The sequence below is a fragment of the Anas acuta genome, chromosome 1, assembly GCF_963932015.1.
Source record: "Anas acuta chromosome 1, bAnaAcu1.1, whole genome shotgun sequence".
Taxonomy (NCBI): Eukaryota; Metazoa; Chordata; class Aves; order Anseriformes; family Anatidae; genus Anas; species Anas acuta.
In genome coordinates this window covers 115,765,653-115,782,898 of record NC_088979.1, presented here as the reverse complement: position 1 = coordinate 115,782,898, position 17,246 = coordinate 115,765,653, and the positions used below count along the sequence as shown (strand labels likewise).

General features: G+C 44.4%; 1 protein-coding gene and 1 long non-coding RNA gene across 6 annotated transcripts; one reads left to right on the top strand and one right to left on the bottom strand.

The window, feature by feature from the left end:
- Positions 1-6: 6 nt before the first annotated feature.
- On the top strand, positions 7-17,246 carry NFKBIZ (NFKB inhibitor zeta). 5 transcript variants are annotated; one of them, XM_068694866.1, is made up of 12 exons: positions 7-147; positions 9,588-9,730; positions 10,634-10,670; positions 10,779-10,885; positions 11,002-11,765; positions 12,203-12,308; positions 12,640-12,786; positions 13,120-13,183; positions 13,787-13,956; positions 14,595-14,705; positions 14,819-14,986; positions 15,689-17,246. In XM_068694866.1, exons 2-12 carry the CDS (start codon positions 9,602-9,604, stop codon positions 15,740-15,742), a joined length of 1,857 nt encoding a protein of 618 aa, XP_068550967.1. In that variant the 5' UTR covers positions 7-147; positions 9,588-9,601; the 3' UTR covers positions 15,743-17,246. The 5 variants fall into 5 exon arrangements, with proteins under 5 accessions (XP_068550967.1, XP_068550974.1, XP_068550959.1 ...); XM_068694873.1 differs by having other exon boundaries at positions 128-147; positions 9,591-9,730; XM_068694858.1 differs by lacking the exon at positions 7-147 and adding an exon at positions 8,849-9,215 and having other exon boundaries at positions 9,591-9,730.
- On the bottom strand, positions 7,369-9,200 carry LOC137862656 (uncharacterized). The gene is made up of 2 exons (XR_011100465.1): positions 9,062-9,200; positions 7,369-8,473 (listed from the first exon to the last, which is right to left on the bottom strand). It is a non-coding gene; the product is annotated as an uncharacterized lncRNA (long non-coding RNA).

Here is a 17,246-nt window from a genome sequence, read left to right as displayed (position 1 = left end):
TCTCTGTTTCATACCGTTAAACCTCAGAGGAACTTTTCAGTCATTCACACAGATGGGGCCATAAGGGACGATCAGTTGCCAGTGGGGTGCAAGGAGCTGCCTTGTTTTCTATAGAGCTAACTCTAACTTCGCTCGTCAGACATGAAGGTACACTATTACTCTACTTGCCTTATTCTTTAAAAAATGTAATTATTGGAACTATATGGGTTTCTTTTTATTGTTTTCACTCTTAATAGCTTTGCAAGCGGCTTGTGCTCTGTCTGCTGATGTGTGCTTTGGGGTTGGGTGCGGAAGAATGGCTGGTTTTTGGGAAGGTAACAGGCAATAAGCGTGAGGGGAGAAACCACACGGAGTGGTGAGATTGCTGAAAGCCCAGAGTGGAGCTAGGGATGAAATGCAAGTGGGACTAGCTACAGGTTTTATCTCTAACCAACTGGGATGTTTTGGGCGATTCTCTCTGAAATAAACTCTTTTTCATGGGATGGTTTAAAGCTCTGGAGAGTTAGGGTGGATGGGAAGCGAAGCTCTGAGGGCATTAAATAGAAGAAACATTCAGTGGAAGCAGATGTTCTGCATATCTGGATTACAGTTTCTTTTCTGGCTGCTAAATGGTAATTTGGGGATAGCATAGCATCACCAGCACACCACCCTGCCCAGACTCAACGGGACAGGAGTAAAATTGTTGTGGTGCATTCAGAGGGTGACAGCACAGCAAAACGTGTATTAAAAATAGGGATCTATGCCTGCCTCCTTGTAATTTAGCAAAACTGTGGGAATGAAAAGAAGTTTAACGAACCCAAACTTCACTTCAGAATTTGTTACGCTAAGTGGTTCAATAAACCAAACCGTGAACTCCTTTTCACCCCGTGAGGGTTTCTCTGGCTTACCACGTGGGGCCGATTATCGCAGCGTCCCCATCCGTTACCTGGGCCTGCACCTGCTGGGACGGGAGGCAGCTCGGCGCTACGCTTCTGGCACAGAACAGGACGTGGTCTGCGTTTCAGACTACCGTAATTTGGGGTATGGCTGTACCACAGCATCACATGAGGCTGGCGTATGGCATGTGGGTATTTTCAGCTGGGACGTTGTGGCTTGCCTGGAGGCACACAGGGAGCAGGGAAAGGGCCGTACCCTGGACACTCCGTCAGCCAGTCTGGGGGCAAACGTCACCTAGGGACATGGGGAATAGGGCCGTGTTCCTGCTCCAAGTTACACTCTGGTATCAGCTTTGATCCTGGGGCAATCGATTTCTTTTTGGCTGCCTTTTATTGACTTTCTTTACGGAAAGCCACGTGTTTTGCTTTGCGTTTAATGGAAGTCGAAAGGAGGAGGGTGCGTGTGTGCGTGGGAAATGCCCTGGGGTGCCTGGGGCTGTCCACTGGCGAAGCTCTGGGCTGCTTTGGGCCCTGGAGCAGCCTGGCCCTGCATACTGCTCTCCTGGCACATCCCTCCTGTCCCTGGCCTCCTGGAGCAGCAGGGGGGCACGGGTGGCCCCAGCCCTCCTGTCTGCTCTGGGCCGGGCCTCGCTGCTAGCCCGGGATATAGGGAGCAGCAAAATTCAGGTCTGATGATGCTGCCAAAAAAACTGGGCCTGATTTTTGCCTTCCCAGTCACATGCTCCTGAGACAAAACGGGTAGTAAGGCAGAAACTAGAGCTGCCTTTAGTTCTGCTTTCTTTGTAAGAAATTGGCAGGAAATTAAAAGGAAATTTAAAAATCCACAGCTTAGCTTCTGTGAAAAGCAGTGTCCTGTAGGACAGGATGTGTCTGGCTTTGGTCGGTGTGTCTTCCCAGCTGAGAACTGAAGGAGGGAGCCAAGGTGTGGGAAGACAATTTTACATGATGCCCCACTGAATCAAAGGGTTCATTTTCAAATTTCTTGATATTTTATGCTAAGTGCTGCACCATTTAAATATTACTGTTTTTTGTCTTTACTATCCATTGACATGGATTTCTTTCTAAATGCGTAGCAACTGGCTGTCAAGCACGTAGAAGCAAGAAGGGCATGGCATTAGTATCCTTTTCATGATATTTATTTTTCATATTTATGTTGTTTATGCAAGTGTAGGACTTATGTTGCTGAGACACATGCAGTAGCAAATTCTGACCTATAGACAGTGGTGATGTCCTGGTTGAAGATGATTGCACACGTGTATCTGAGGATAAAACCTGCCCTAGAATCTGCAATTCATCCCAAGCACCAGGAGTTTTTATACTGCCGCTTGGAATAAACCTAGCAATTTTCCTTACCATAGTCAAATTTGACTTATCTGCCTTGGTTTAGGTGCTTTCTGAAGTGAAAATATTTCCTGTTTATTGAATTTTTGTCTGACTAATGGAGGACGATTCCACAGCTGAGTTTCAGGACTTTCCTGAGGTCAGATAGCCATGTGATTTGAAAGTCGGGATTTCTCTAGTAACTGGAAGTCTGAACAAAGGGCATTTAAAATCTGTAGAATGAAAACCGTAGTGAAACAAGGTTGTGACACAAGACACGAACAGCAAGGGCACGTGCTCCAATAAGCTTTGCATTGTTAACACTTGTCTTTTACTCAGTGTTGCCCTGTTTCTGCCTGGGATTTCCTGCACACCCATACGCTCTCTGGGGCTGAGTAGATGCTCGTGTGTGTAAGCTGTGTAGGGCTGTGCAAATCAATGCTGAGGCTCCCTGCAGGTGTTGACCTTGCAGCACAACTACAGCACGGCTGACCTGCATGCATGCTGTCGGTATGCCTGGGATGTTTGGCCAGGTGTCAGCCCAGTTGGACCTACTGTGCTGTAGGTGTGACTGGTTGCTGCATCCAAGAAGTGGACAAAGTTTCAAAATCTGCCTGGACGACATTTTTTTGAGCAGAAAAACGTGTTTGGGAAGCCTAGTTGTATGGTAACCTTAGCCTTGGATAGCTTACCCATTACTATCTAAAAACTGAGAGACTAGAAATGGTCCTGGGTAAACCGTGGTTTGAAAAATGTTGTCTTTCTGGGTTCAAGTCTCACTGAGATAAAGCAGTTTTTCCTGTACTAAAGAGTTGGATGGCGATGCTGCATTCTGTGAGACATCTCTGCATTCCCTGTGAGAACGTGATTTTGTTTTACTGGGGATTGAAGTGGTCTTTGTTTGTGGAAGGTACAAAGACTGAAACTGAAGTCTGCTGGAGACAAACTCACTGTCGTGGCTATAGCACAAGCTCCTGTCTCTGAGAGCAGACAATAAACATTACTGTGGGGTTATAATGACAGATTTTGGCCCAGGTTGGTCACCTGAGTTAGAAGGGAAAAGACCTTCAGTGTGAGACATAAGAGAAGCTCATGCTTGCATCTTTAGACCTGTGATAAGGCTCCTCAACAGCACCGAGAAACAGCACTAACTCCCTTTCTAACTAGAATACTGTAAGAAGTAAAATATTTTGAGGCAAGAACGTGCACTTATTTACCTCATCTATGTACACACCAGTATCCTTTCCAGCTGACATGTGACGTTGTCCTTTGCTATGGGGAAAAAGCATCCTGCTCCATATTTATACGCTGTGACATCAGCAGTGCGTGTATTTCTTAGCAATGAGTTCCTACTGCAAGGTGGTAATGAGCTAATGAGATAGAGCAGCTTATGAGAAAACATGACTAACCAGGGCAGTGAGTATGTTGAGAGGAATGTCCACAAATACAAGGTGTAAAGGGAGACTGTTTACTGGTAGAGAAATCAGATCAACTTGTGCAGCTTTGTAGTACTCGCTGTGTTTGGCATTTCTTTTCCTCCGTACTGATTTCAGCTGCTTTATATACACAGTGTGGAAGAATCTATTTAAGAACAACCAAGGTTTTTTTTGAATATCAAACAACCTGGGAGAAAAAAGCCGAAGTGAGGGCATTCTTTGGATCAAAGCAGCAAGCCCCAAAAGATACATGGTAAATAAATAGTCTGAATTTTCCTTTAATATGAAGAATTATACATGTTCCCTTTTGAAGTTCAGGCTAATCCTAGAACAGTAGTCTTGGAGACCAACATTGAGGAAAAATGTAGCAATACAAGTATAGCGAACAGGTTACAGACACAGGCTCCTCTGTACTAGCTTTCAGAGCAAAAATGTGTCATGGACCACTTCCAATTTGCTGACAGGTAGTCTCTTAAGATGTTAAAGCAAACACACTTATTGATACTATAGAACAGTCTCTAGGATTGAAATAGTTACAAAGCTTTTATCTCCAGTTTTCTTGATGCTGTTCTAAAAGCAAGTTCGATGTGTTGGACTGGAAAATGGAAATGCTTCTAGCACACAGAGGTGTGGCAGCTGTGCTCACACACCTTGACTCAAAGTCTGTAGCAGGAGGCTAATTATACCAATTTGAGAAGAAGCAACATTTGACATCCATACAGTAAATATTCACTTGCATTAAGCAACTGGATTGTAAACTACCATTTTTATTTTCAGTTTAAGAAATACCACAAAGGTCATACAATTCCAGAAGTGTGTTGCAAAACCAAATCTTTGTTACTAGTAGTTTGTGCTCTGCCACTTTACCTAAAGGCTCGCCCTTGTTCTGTGCTGCCACTTAGGACAGACTGAAGAGAGTTTAGCCCACTCCCACACCCACCAAACTGGGGTCTGCTCTGAGAGCTGTCACGCTCCTGGTGCTCCTTGCTCTGTTGGGAGTCACGGAGGCAACTTACACACAGTAAAGGCAAAGCTCTGCTTCTGGGGCTTCATTAATTTACTTATGGGTTTATTTATTTGAAGACCACATCGGTTGCTGCATTCAGCCCAGTACGTGCCCCAGGACCAAGCAGTGCAGGCATACCGATGCTGTACAGGCTAGCCCTTTCCCTACAGCAGGCTGGCCAAATATATAAAGTGTAACCCTTTGCTGTGGTCTCTTTCAGAGTCCTCCTCAGGACATGTTTTCCTTTTTTTTTTTTTTTGACTCTGACTGCCAGAAATAATGTGTCATGGCCAATGCTGTGCTGCTTTTAAAACAAGATGTTGTTGCATGTGTGACCTGGAGCTACAGCTCCGAGGGGATTTTTCTGAGGGGGAAGATGAGGAAGGACACCTTTTTGGAAAGTAATATAAAATAGAGGAAGGCAACGGGCACAGCCTTGCCCACACTAACTCTAGGGAGCAGTCCCGGAGCAAACCATGCCCAGGTTTCAACCACAGGAGCTGGTGTCTTTGCTTTGTAAGAGATCCCAGAACTGAGCTCATGTAAGTGCACTGTTACCAATCCTGAGACTGGGATATGAGAGTAAACTGTGGGGCCACATTGTTTGACCACACAGAAGTAGGGGCTAGTTTCATTAGATTGGCCATCACTTACATTTGAAGCTATAGCAGATGATGCAGGGTGTTGAGAGGAAGTATTTGCAAGCATGCTCAAACCTCTGTCTAAATTTTGCAGCCTAGATTTTTCAGAGCAGAGAGTGCGCAGTACCTCCTCTGTTACCTGTGCCGCGAGGCTTTGCAGGGCTCATCACGGCTGTTTCTCTGTGTGACGTTAAGGCAGTTCTGTGGGAGTTTTCTTTCCATCTTTTTTCCTGCCACTTCGCAATATGGTCTGGAAGTCCCCTTCCCCTTCTGGCTCAGGCAGTAAAGCTTGTGTCAGAAAGCATAAACCAGAGATGGTTGAAAGCTGGACAGAAAAATTTCTCCCTCAGTCTGAATTTATGTTATCGTTATTAAAATGCTGTTCTCAGCATGAGGACCCAGAAATGAGAGAGTATCTCATGGTTATAACAAAAAAGGGTGTTGAAAATAATGAAAGTGTGTTTTAACAGAAAATCCCCCAAGCACTGAAGAGGCTTTTTGATTTTACTTCAACCTAAGGCAGCAGCTGAGCTGTTTCCTTGTACCAAGGATACAGTTATTTCAGGCCTAATGGATGGAAAAGCCCAGTACAGCATCTCTGTTGCATATCTGCTCAGTGCTGGCTCTCAACAGGATAGCAAAATGAAGACCTAACTGATTAATCTAGATGTTTAGTTGGTAGCAAAACTCCAGGGTGTCTTTCAACCGTTACGACTTTTGCAATGAAGGGAGAGGCCCCAGACAAATGACTGCAAATTTTGAGACAGTAGTGTTTTTTTTGTTGTTTTAATCTGAATTTTCAGATCCTTCCGAAGTAGCTCCTGGGTGTGCACAAGTCATACACCCAAAAGCAGTGATAAAAGTTGTTTCAGTTATCAAGTGTACGGGTATAACCTAACCAAGACAGATTAGATTTAATTAAACTGGTATAACCTAACCAAGACTGATTAGATTTAATTCAACAATACCTGTTCAGGCTTTATTCTGCAGTGAGCTAACAAGCTGAGGCTTTGGTCTGAAAACAAATACATTTTGTGTCTGAGTGGTCTGAGATATGGATATAAACATATGTCACTATTTGCAGGTGTACTTAAGACAGGTTTCAGGACAAATGTTGCTCATATTGGCCACTAGTTGGCATTATTGATACATCGCAGTATATGTAATGGCGCAATAAAGACCTGCGAGGCCAGTGCTTGGCAAGCTGAGGCATCCTCCTCTGTGCAGGCCTCTCAGACATCAGCTCTGGAGCTCGCTGGGTTATGCTGCATTACCCTCAGCCAAAAGAGGATGAAACTGCCTGCTTTGCTGCGCCCTTGCAGCTCCATCCCAGCCGACATCCCTCCTCCCTGGCTTGTGGCTGTCTGTACAGGCTCTGCCAGCTCTCCCGGCAGGAGAAGAGGTGACGAGCACTTCTGGTCGCTACCCTGCCCGGAAGGAATTTTCTTAGGCTGAAAACGTCTGCCGGGCTTTTGGTCACTGTGGATGTTACGTGGTGTTTGGGCCAAAAGAAACGTTCGAGGTCTGCAGCATTAATAATTACAATTTGTAAATGTAGCAATAATTTGCCAGTAACTTGCACGGAATACTTTGAGAGTTATGAGGTTGCTGGGAGCCAGCTCATCTTGTGCAACATGGGCGTGTGTATTTTTGAAAGAGCCTTTTGTTACAGAGTTTGGTGGAATTAGACTTGTCCTAATCTGCTTTGACTGGGAGTAGATTTATGTCAAAAGACCTGATAAATAAGATTTTGCTGATGAAACAACCATGAGTTAAGGTATCAGAGTGTTGCCTGAAGTGGATTTTGCTTAGTAAAATGAAAGCAAGTCAACAACTCAGACTTCAGTAGAGTTGAAACTTCGGAACAGAAAAAGAAATTCCACACCCTCTTTGCATTAAGGTAAAAACCTCATTAAATTGTTTTACAGAATATTTTCCATTTATATGTAGAGGCTAATCTTCAATTAATCAGTTCCAAAACGATTACAGAATAGCAACGATAAAGATGTTGCTCATCCCTGCCTGTATGTGTTCTGAGGGCCTTCCATGACCTAGTAGAATTAAAATGCGTGGAATACACTTTTGGTTTGACATTCATTTTTACCCTTGGCATTTTTAAGGGAATTACAGACAGCTCCAGCACTAAATCTAATTCTTTCAATTACATACTTCTCGGATTCGTGTTGTTGTTTGGTTGTAAGAAGACAAGATCCAGTCGGATCTGCCTGCAGAAAGCTGTGTTACAGATCCTCCTATCAGTCACCGAGTGCATAAAGCGCATTCGAGGGTTAAGGGATCTCTGATCAGCAAGTGCTTTTTAACAAGGAAATGCTTAAAGTATCTACCTAAGGCTAAGGTATCGTAATTGAGATCTAAGGTTTGGAGAACAACGGAGAACAATCTTCTCGCATGTTTAAAACATACTGCCTGATTTCACAGATCCTTGCTTGCATAAAGAGGTTCACTGAAACCAGTGAGAACACTCAGTTAGGAGATAGCTGCTGATTAGGTAACAAAGGAATTTTTACCTTTATTAGACTATGCTATTTCAGGCACAATGCAGTGTTTGACTTGCCTTCATACGTCACATTTGCAAGTTTTACTGTGACTGCATAAATTTGTTCTATGGCTTAAAAGCACACACAGCTTTCTGGAGTAGGAAGCTGTAGATAACTCCAAGTGAAACCCTGTCTTCACCTGACAAGGGAAGAAATGTTTGAATAATACAAAATAATTCCCTCCTGCCTCCTCATGGCTGATTAATATAATTTCACGTTGCACCTGTCCCATGTTTTTTAGCACAATTAAAACATGTATAATAATCTAAATTATAGACCTCCAATCTACATAATATGCTTTAGAAATACAGTGTTGTTTTACTGCATATTTTTGGGGGCAGCCACTGTGCTAACAACATCCTAATCACAATGTCGTGCGGACAAACACACACGCTTGTTTTTTAGAAGACGATGACCTTGGTGGTAGATGAGAAAGGAGAAACGTGTTTTTTGGAAGATGGGGGGAAGTCTCCCTGGTGAATGCGGGTCAGAAGTCACCGGTGCTGTTGACATTTGTCACAGGCGCACAGTTTCACCCGCCTTTAGTTTCGGCACCGTGTGCCTTGCCCACTCCTCTCTGCCGGGCTCCGGCTGCCTCACAGCAGCCTGCTGCAACCTGAAAAACAAACATTTTCCGAGCCTGCCCGATGCCTGCTCCACGCTCGGCGGCGGCCCAGGGCTGAATCCCCCGAGCTGTGCCAGAGAATGGGGTTGGGGTCGGAGGGGAGGCCTCGTCTACCCGCTGCCCACCCCCTCGGGGCCGCGGGGGCCGCCTCGTCTACCCGCTGCCCACCCCCTGGGGGCCGCCTCGTCTACCTGCTGCCCGCCCCCCTCCCTCGGGGCCGCCTCGTCTACCCGCTGCCTGCCCATCCCCGCCCCGGGCGCGGCCGCGTCCCGCCTCCCCCCGCCGCCCTTACGGGAAGCGCGGCCCCTCCCGGCCCCGGGCCCTCCTCCGCCGGCGGGGAGGAGCCGCTATAAGCCCGGCCGCCGCGGCCGCCGCCCCCCAGTCCTCGCCGTGCCGCCCCGCCGTCCAGCCCTGGCCGTGCCCGCGCCCGCCGCCGCCGCCGCCCCGCTGCCCGCCGCCCTTCTCCGCCGCCGCCGCCCGCCGCCCCGCGGCACCGCCATGATCGTGGACAGCAGCCGCGACGCGGCGCCCGATGGCGGCGACGCCGGCGCCCTCAGCAGCCCCATCAACCTGGCGTACTTCTACGGGGCCTCGCCGCACTCCAGCGAGGGCAGCTGCTCGCCGGCTCACTCCGCCCCGGGCTCGCCGGGCTCCGACTCGGACCTGTCGGTCAGCAGCCGCGGCGGCGGCCGCCGGGACTCCTCGCGGGGAGGCGCCCGCCCCGCTCTGCAAGGTGCGGCCGGGCGGGGGGCGAGCAAATGGCGGCCGGGGGGCGAGCAAATGGCGGCCGTCGGGGGTGGTGGTGGGGAGGGGGCTGAAGGAGACCCCCGCGTCTGAGAGGGCCTGGGAGGGTGACGGGAGGGAGCGGTGACCTCAGGGCCGGTTTTGGGGTGATTTCCAGCCTTTCGACAGCTGGCGCTGCGATGGGAGGTTCCGGCGTGATTCAGCCGGAGGAAGTGGCACGGAGGGGAGTGCGCTGCGGGGCTCGGCGCAGCCGGGGCGCAGGGCTCTGCCGCGCTTTGCATCAGTGTGTCTCCTCCTGCCTTTATTTCTCCCCTATTTTATTTCTTAACCACTAATCTCGGCGTTTCGTTTCGTGTCCCAGCAGTGGAGCAGCACATGGGGGGAGGAAAGCAGCACAGGGGCCCCTTCCAGGGGGTCCGCGTGAAGAACTCGGTGAAGGAGCTCCTGCTGCACTTCAGGAGCAGCAAGCAGATGTCCTCGGGCACCGCCGCGGAGGACTGCAAGGTAAGGAAGGGCATGTGCCAGGGCTGACATAATCGGGCTGAATGATTGCTGAAGCTGGCAAAAAAGAAAAGGGGGGGGAAAAAAAAAGCATGTGATAGAAGTAAGTTTACGGCTTTATCTGATGTGAATGAAGTCATTGTTTTTCCCTTTCAATACACGGTGGAAGAACAGAGCCGCCGGAGGAAATTAGTGAGACTGTTTACTGTAGGAGAGGGAGGCACTTAAATGTTCTTATTCAGCTTTATTTTCCGAAGGGAGTTCAGACCAAGATGCGTTTGTGTTGTGAGACAGTGGTAGTTCCCTGTTAACTCCTCTGAAGTCATGCATTTTAAGAGCAGGGAGTCTTTCCAGAAGAGAATCACTTGGCAGCTTGTGGTACTGCTGCATTCCTCTAGCATAAAGGCGTATCCCAATCTGGAAAGATAGGAACAGAAAGGCGTAAGAAATGTTTGTAAAGAAAACCCTCTTTAATCTTCCAATATCCGTTGAGAGTATGTTTGAGCTTCCTAGTTAAGTGTTGCCACAGGAAATTTTTTGCATAGGAAGCTTTACAGCATTTGAGAGAGGTAAACTTGGCAGGTTTACATTAAGAAAAAATCCTGACACCTCACTAAGGACGTTGTCTGTCTCCAGATTTTCTTGAGTTCTGCGGTATTGTAACAAATAGCTTAAAAAGCCTTAAGAAAAATGGCGGTTTTCGTTTCAGTTCCATAAAACTCTTTACGTTTTCTAACCTTAATTAAAGTAATTAAATTAGGGTTACATTGCCATGTTACTAGGTTTATTCTAAGGTATATTCTCTATTTATAGAAGCAAGCTTCTGTTTTTGTCTTCTTTTATTTTCCCACTGAAATAACATTATAATAATGGGATAATCTAGATTTTTTTTTTTTCTCTCAAAAGGCACAAGGAGGATTGGTGAACTACGAACAGTACACAGGTAAGAAAAAAAGACATATATATATATAATATATATACTACCATTATATTTTAAAAGTAGATAGTAGGAATAATCTCCACGTGGATTGTGAATTCCTTTTCTTTTCAGCAGAGCTGAAGAGCATCCTGGGTCACAGTGGCAAAAGAAAGGCTCCTGAGCTCCTTTCTGATGGACCTTCTTTCAAACGCCAAGCTAATATTCACCCACACCTCCTGGTAAGCTTGGACTATTTTTTTCTAGTGCTTTTTGTTTTCTTTTGGGTAATCAAAAACTGCTAGCTAAAATAATGCCTCTAACTTGCTGGTACTTGTTTGGATTCTTTTTCTGACAGACACCACCCCAGACACCGACTTCAATGGATAGCATGGAGGAGACGCATAAAAACGAACCAAAGCATGACAGCAGTTCTGATCTGCTCCAGAACATTATAAACATTAAGAATGAGTCGAGCCCTGTTTCTCTGAATACAGTGCAGGTTAGCTGGTTGCACGGTGTCTCCAGTCACAGTTCGCCTGGTGAGCAATACCAAGACAGTCCAGGAACACAGACTTTTTCCCCGTCCCAGAAGTACCAAGCATTCCAGGATCACACCTCCCAGAATATGCTTGATCCTCCCCAGCATTACCCGTTTCCTTCATCGCAGAACCAGGAGTTGTCACAGAGCTATACTTCGGATGCATCTCTGGAGTACAGGCCCTTTTCTGCCAGTGACCAGTCTCCCAGCTACCAGCCGAATACCTTTGAGAGCCATGAACTGCAGTATTGCCCTTCACAAAGTTTCTCCTCCCTCCTCAACGATTCTGAAGGCTCGGAGAACATCTCTGCTCCCCTCCAGCCGCTGACAAGTGCCCACCCGCAGTCTGATGTCAGCTCCCATGCTCAGAATTTCAGCTTGGCTCCCAATAATATCTGTGGTAGTCTTGAGCGCAGCATCTCTTTGGCTGCTTTGAATGTCTCGCTACCACACCAAAATGTTGCCAGAAACACAACGCAGCTGGGCAAGTCATTTTTTCAGTGGCAAGTGGAGCAGGAGGAAAACAAATTGGCTAACATCTCTCAAGACCAGTTTCTCGCAAAAGACTCTGATGGAGACACGTGAGTGCTGTTTATCTCAGTGTTTCCCAAGTAGAAGGTTGGGGAATACTTCTGTTCAGGTTTTGGTGGACTACTGGGTTTTAATGAAAGCTGTTTTGATAGTAGTGCTTGTGTCATGAGCACAGTGGTTTCGGTAATCATGGTCTCACTGATGGGCTGTGATGCATGCAGTTGCAGCACATTTGGTAGATAAGGTAGTTGTATCATCTAATTTCAGGTACTTATTGTTAGATTTTTATCTAGTAAATTGAGAGAAAAAGATTCTAATTTAGATGTTTGAAATTACCTTGGGAGGAAGGTGCTTGTGTTCCTGTCTTAGTCACCCAGAAGGCTGAAGCTGGCAGTATAGCACCCTTCCCATAACGATCTCTGTGTCTCTGTAGTGATTTGAGCCCCAGGTTGTATGGTTGTGTAACTGTTTTCCCTCTTCCCTGCAGCTTCCTTCACATCGCTGTTGCCCAGGGCAGACGAGCACTCTCCTACGTTCTCGCAAGGAAAATGGCTGCTCTGCATATGCTGGATATTAAAGAGCACAATGGCCAGGTGAGGTTCTCAACGTCTGTGCACCTGATCTGTGCACCTGAGTGCTCTGCATGTCTGGACCTTGAGGAAAATGTGGTGAAATGCTTATTTAATATTAACCCTGAGATTTAGTCTGCATACTAATACTAACCTTGAGCTATTAATACTTCTTGGGATCACCTTGAGCTGGGAAAACTATACGCTCAACTTCATTTGTCCTGGCTTCCTGGTATTCATAATCACTGCTTAAATAGTACCATGTAGCTAGCTAGGCTTTGTGTTTGTTTTAGTTGCTCCTTCCTGTTGGAGATCAGATGACTAATAGTTGAAATTTTCTTCTCTATGTTTGCAGAGTGCTTTTCAGGTTGCTGTGGCGGCCAATCAGCATCTCATTGTGCAGGACTTGGTTAGCTTGGGGGCTCAAGTCAACACCACAGACTGCTGGGGTAGAACGCCATTGCATGTTTGTGCTGAGAAGGGACATGCCCAGGTCCTTCAGGTGAGAAGCCCTATTGTAGCTCTTAACTTGGTATTAGCTGTTACAGAAAATTCCGAAAACACCACGCTTCCCCTTAACTTTCTCTCAGTAGCCTTGTAGATATGTCTCAGGGCTCGACAGCCGTGGTTTAAAGTAAGCTTGAATTCGACTTTTAAGGTTCTTGCCAGTGTTTTGGAGTAATGTGGTGGAATCCTCTGCTACATCAAATCAGTAAATAAGGTTCTTTTTAATGCTTTTATTTATTGCAACTTTGCAACAAGGCTGTATACAAGCTTGAGGAAGCAGTGTGTGGTTTGGGTAGACCTAAACATATGCCTGTTTCCACTTCTGTAGGCAATCCAAAAGGGAGCCATGGGAAGCAATCAGTATGTGGACCTTGAGGCAACGAACTACGATGGTAAGTAGTTTGGAGTTTATGACTTAGAAAGTTACTGGACGTTACAGTGTTTTATAGCTGCTGATGTGAATCTAATTCTGGGTGAAAAGCAATAAAATGGGGTATTGCTTTGCCAGGTTGAAATTGGCAATTACACTCGAAATTGCGCTATGATTGGCATATTTGTCAGCTAAAAGCATGGTTATCTGCCTGTTGGGATCTTTCCTTCTTCTCTCTGACTGATTGACATATTTGGCGCAGAGACTCTAGATGATAATGGGCTATTGTTTAAAATTTGTGAGTGCCAGTAGTGTATTAGTGGATAGAGAACGCAGAATCTCTGGCACCAGAGAGCTGCTTTAATTGATCCTCTTTTCCATGCAATAACTCGTTCTGAAATATATATATATTTTTTAATTTTTTTAACAAAGTATATGAGAAGAGATTAATTAACCTGCTAGCTGATTACTCCCCATAAGTTGGTACTTAACTCTTTGACTGACAACCCAAATCCTGAGCCATGCAGGAGCAGTCCTTATCACTTGGAAATGTGGAAACAAGCAGCCAGTTACTAATTCTCTATTGCACTCATTTGCTAATGATGATTTTATTTTTCAAATTAAGGTTTGACAGCGCTGCACTGTGCTGTTCTGGCCCATAATGCTGTGCTGCATGAACTGCAAAACTGTCAACCACCTCACTCTCCTGAGGTTCAGGAGCTTCTGCTGAGAAACAAGAGCCTGGTAGAAACCATTAAGACTCTGATACAAATGGGAGCTTCTGTTGAAGCAAAAGTGAGTAAAACAGCTTTCTGTAAGGTGTCAGATCCCAAGAAAATAGGGAAGCAGATCATGTCCCTTTATCCCATGCCACATCTCAGCCCACTTATTACAGAGGAAGTAGACTGATTTGAAAGCTTCCTAAGCAACTTGTATTTTAATTTACTCAAGTGGAATGAAAATGTTGCGTTTATTAAGAACAAGATATTATCAATGCAAATGAACCATGGGAAAAGGGAGGTCACAGTCTAATTTCTGGATTAAGAATGATGCTACACCAGTTGCAATTGGTTGTGTCTTAAAAGTAAGAATATGTTTGGAGCATTTTGAGGTATCTGTAGTAATAGGGTGCTGATGATACCCTGTTCTTAAACTGTACATTCTAATTACATGCTGCTACCTGTCCAGTTTAGATCAGTGTTGGGCAGATCATTAGTTGGTATAACACTTGTTTTTTTGGCTATGTAAGTTTACTGCTAGATGAGGTGTGGTCTGTTGTTCATTAGATGATAATATATATATGTGTAATATATATATATATTCAGACTGACTTTGAGTGTAAATACTTCTGTTCAACACTCGTTACTCTATCTGTTTTGTTTATCTGCATGCTCAAGCTGGATAGGTGAAACTAAAAGTTCCTTTCTTGATAGGATCGCAAAAGTGGTCGCTCAGCTTTACATTTGGCAGCAGAAGAAGCAAACCTGGAACTCATTCGTCTCTTTTTGGAGCTGCCCAACTGCCTTTCTTTCGTTAATGCGAAGGTATGGTGATTTTCCTGAGTGCATATATAATCTGGAACGTATGTGAGCTGGTCACTATAAGTGTCCTGAAACCCTTGCCCCTGCCATTTCTTCATGGTATTTGTCTTCTCCAGGCTTACAATGGCAACACAGCACTTCATGTGGCTGCTAGCCTGCAGTATCGGGTGAGTCAGTTGGATGCGGTTCGCCTGCTAATGCGAAAGGGAGCTGATCCAAGTGCCAGAAATTTGGAAAATGAGCAGCCAGTTCACCTGGTTCCCGATGGCCTTGTAGGAGAACAGGTAAACAAAAAAGAAAGCACAACACACTAAAATAACAAGAACCAAAAAAAAACAAACCTCAAAACCCTCCTCTCCCCTCCTCCCACTGCCAAACCAAAAGCTATATTCTTCTCAACATTTTTCAGGTTTTGAGTTGTAACTTAAGGAAAAGATTTAGCAAACGGCATTTTCTTCAGAGGTCTTTGGTTTTAATGTTAGGATCAGAAAGAATGTGCAAAGACCTGAAATTGTAGACTTCATTTGTAGCTTCTTTTGTCCCACCTCAAAAGCTTTTATGTCAAACTAGTATTGAGAGTTTATTTTTCTCAGTAACCTTGAGGAATATGGGAGGTAATGTGCCTTTTCATGTTGATCTCAGTATGGCGTAAGATCATGTTACGAATTAGGATCAGCAACAAAAATAAAAATTTTGAGGCCTGAATAACAGATGAAGAAGATAGCTCTTTCCTAGGAGCTGTTGAAGTACATGAAAGAAGATAGCCATTGAGCTAAGGAGCTAATAACCTAAGCAACTCAGTAATTCTATTTTATTTACTTGGTTCAAGTCTTGTAGAATTGGATCAATTCTTGTGTAACTGAATTCAGAATCTAGTCTCAGATAAATGAGGAAAGCAGAACTAGAAATTATTTTTTAATTTGTTTTTAAGTTTCTGACTTCAGGATGATAAATGCTAATGCTTTTGTCTTTTTTCTCTCCTCTAGATAAGACGTATCCTGAAAGGGAAGGCGATTCAGCAGAGAGCGTCGCCATTTTAAACTCCATGTTTCTTGGAGTTTATCTACTTTACACTCACTGTCAGTCAGGCAGTCCTAATGTATCTGTAAATAGACCATTTGCCTAGTGTTGGCAAATGTTAGTTGTTTCTATGAAACAAAAGTATTTTGTTCACTATCATATAGTGGGTTATGTACGAGTTAAAAAAAAAAAAAAGAAAAAAAAACAAACAAACAAATCAACAATCAAATTCTTCCGATCAAATGGGAATGTTTTCTTCCCATGTATGTGGAAACTTTGCATGGATATCTGAATTTCATAGCTACAGCAAGACTGATTTATTTTAAACAGCCATACAGCTAAGTTCTAGACAAGGATAATTCTACAGTAGTAAATCTTTGTCTGGAGAGGGCTGATTCATGACAGCATTGCAGAGTTCTTTGTTTGTGTTTTTAATAACACTTAAATACTAAGTGCAAGAGAAATCAAGTATTTTTGAAGAGGAAATTTTATTTATATACCTTTGTGGCTTTCTTCCAATGTGTTGTGCAGGATTGTACATAGTCCTTGGTGTTTTTGTACAGCTGTATAGTTCTGAATATCTATTGATAGCTTGGGAATGATCTGAAGAAGAAAAATCTTCTCTGATCTCAAACTTGCAAGTTGCATATGGAGTTTTAATACTGGTGCAAATCGGGTGAGTTCTGTTATTTTTAAAGACTGAAGACCAAAATTGCATTTAAGATGGATTGTCCCTAGCACTGATTTGTGCATGCTTTTGGACTTGTTAATAAGACATGAAAAGCCATGCTTACTCAGGGGACGATATCAGCTTTTTTTGTATGCAGTAGAGGGCTTTTGTTTTGAGAGGACAGTAGATTGAGGGAGAAATGTTGTGACTTACATAGTGTATATAATTTTGTTATACTTCAAGGAATATGATCCTGATACAGTGAAAATATTTTGCATGTACTTAAATCTTGATGCATGTTGAAATCACTCCATGTTCCTTATACTTAAATACATGTAAGCCCCACTAGTGTCAGTAGGACTTAAGCACATGCCTACGTAGCTTGCTGAATTGGGCTCTAGTTAATTCTAGAGATTTAGTGTTTCTCACCTCCTAAGCAGAGTTAGTCCATTCACGGTTTTACCTTATAGGTACAGTAGATAGCAAAGCAAATATTTGAAGTTAATGTTTTTCTATTTTTAATAATTAATGGGTTTTAATGCAAAATGTGTTCTAATGATGCTGTATGCTTGTATTCTGTTGGATAAAACTGCCTCCCATCACTTAGTCAACAATCCACACTGGGCTGTAATCCAGCAGGATGTTCTTTGTATGGTCTTTGCTCTTAACTTGTTCTTGCATCACACGCAATTCTCTTCCATAACAAGTTAATTAGTCTGATTTTGCTGTTTTGACAAAGTATGTCTTGTAGACAAGCTAAGTGGAAAAATCTAATATTCTGAGGCCTGGTTGTGATGTATTTCTTGAAGGGTCTCCTGTATCTTGTGTTTGAATAAACATGTTACTTAAACACA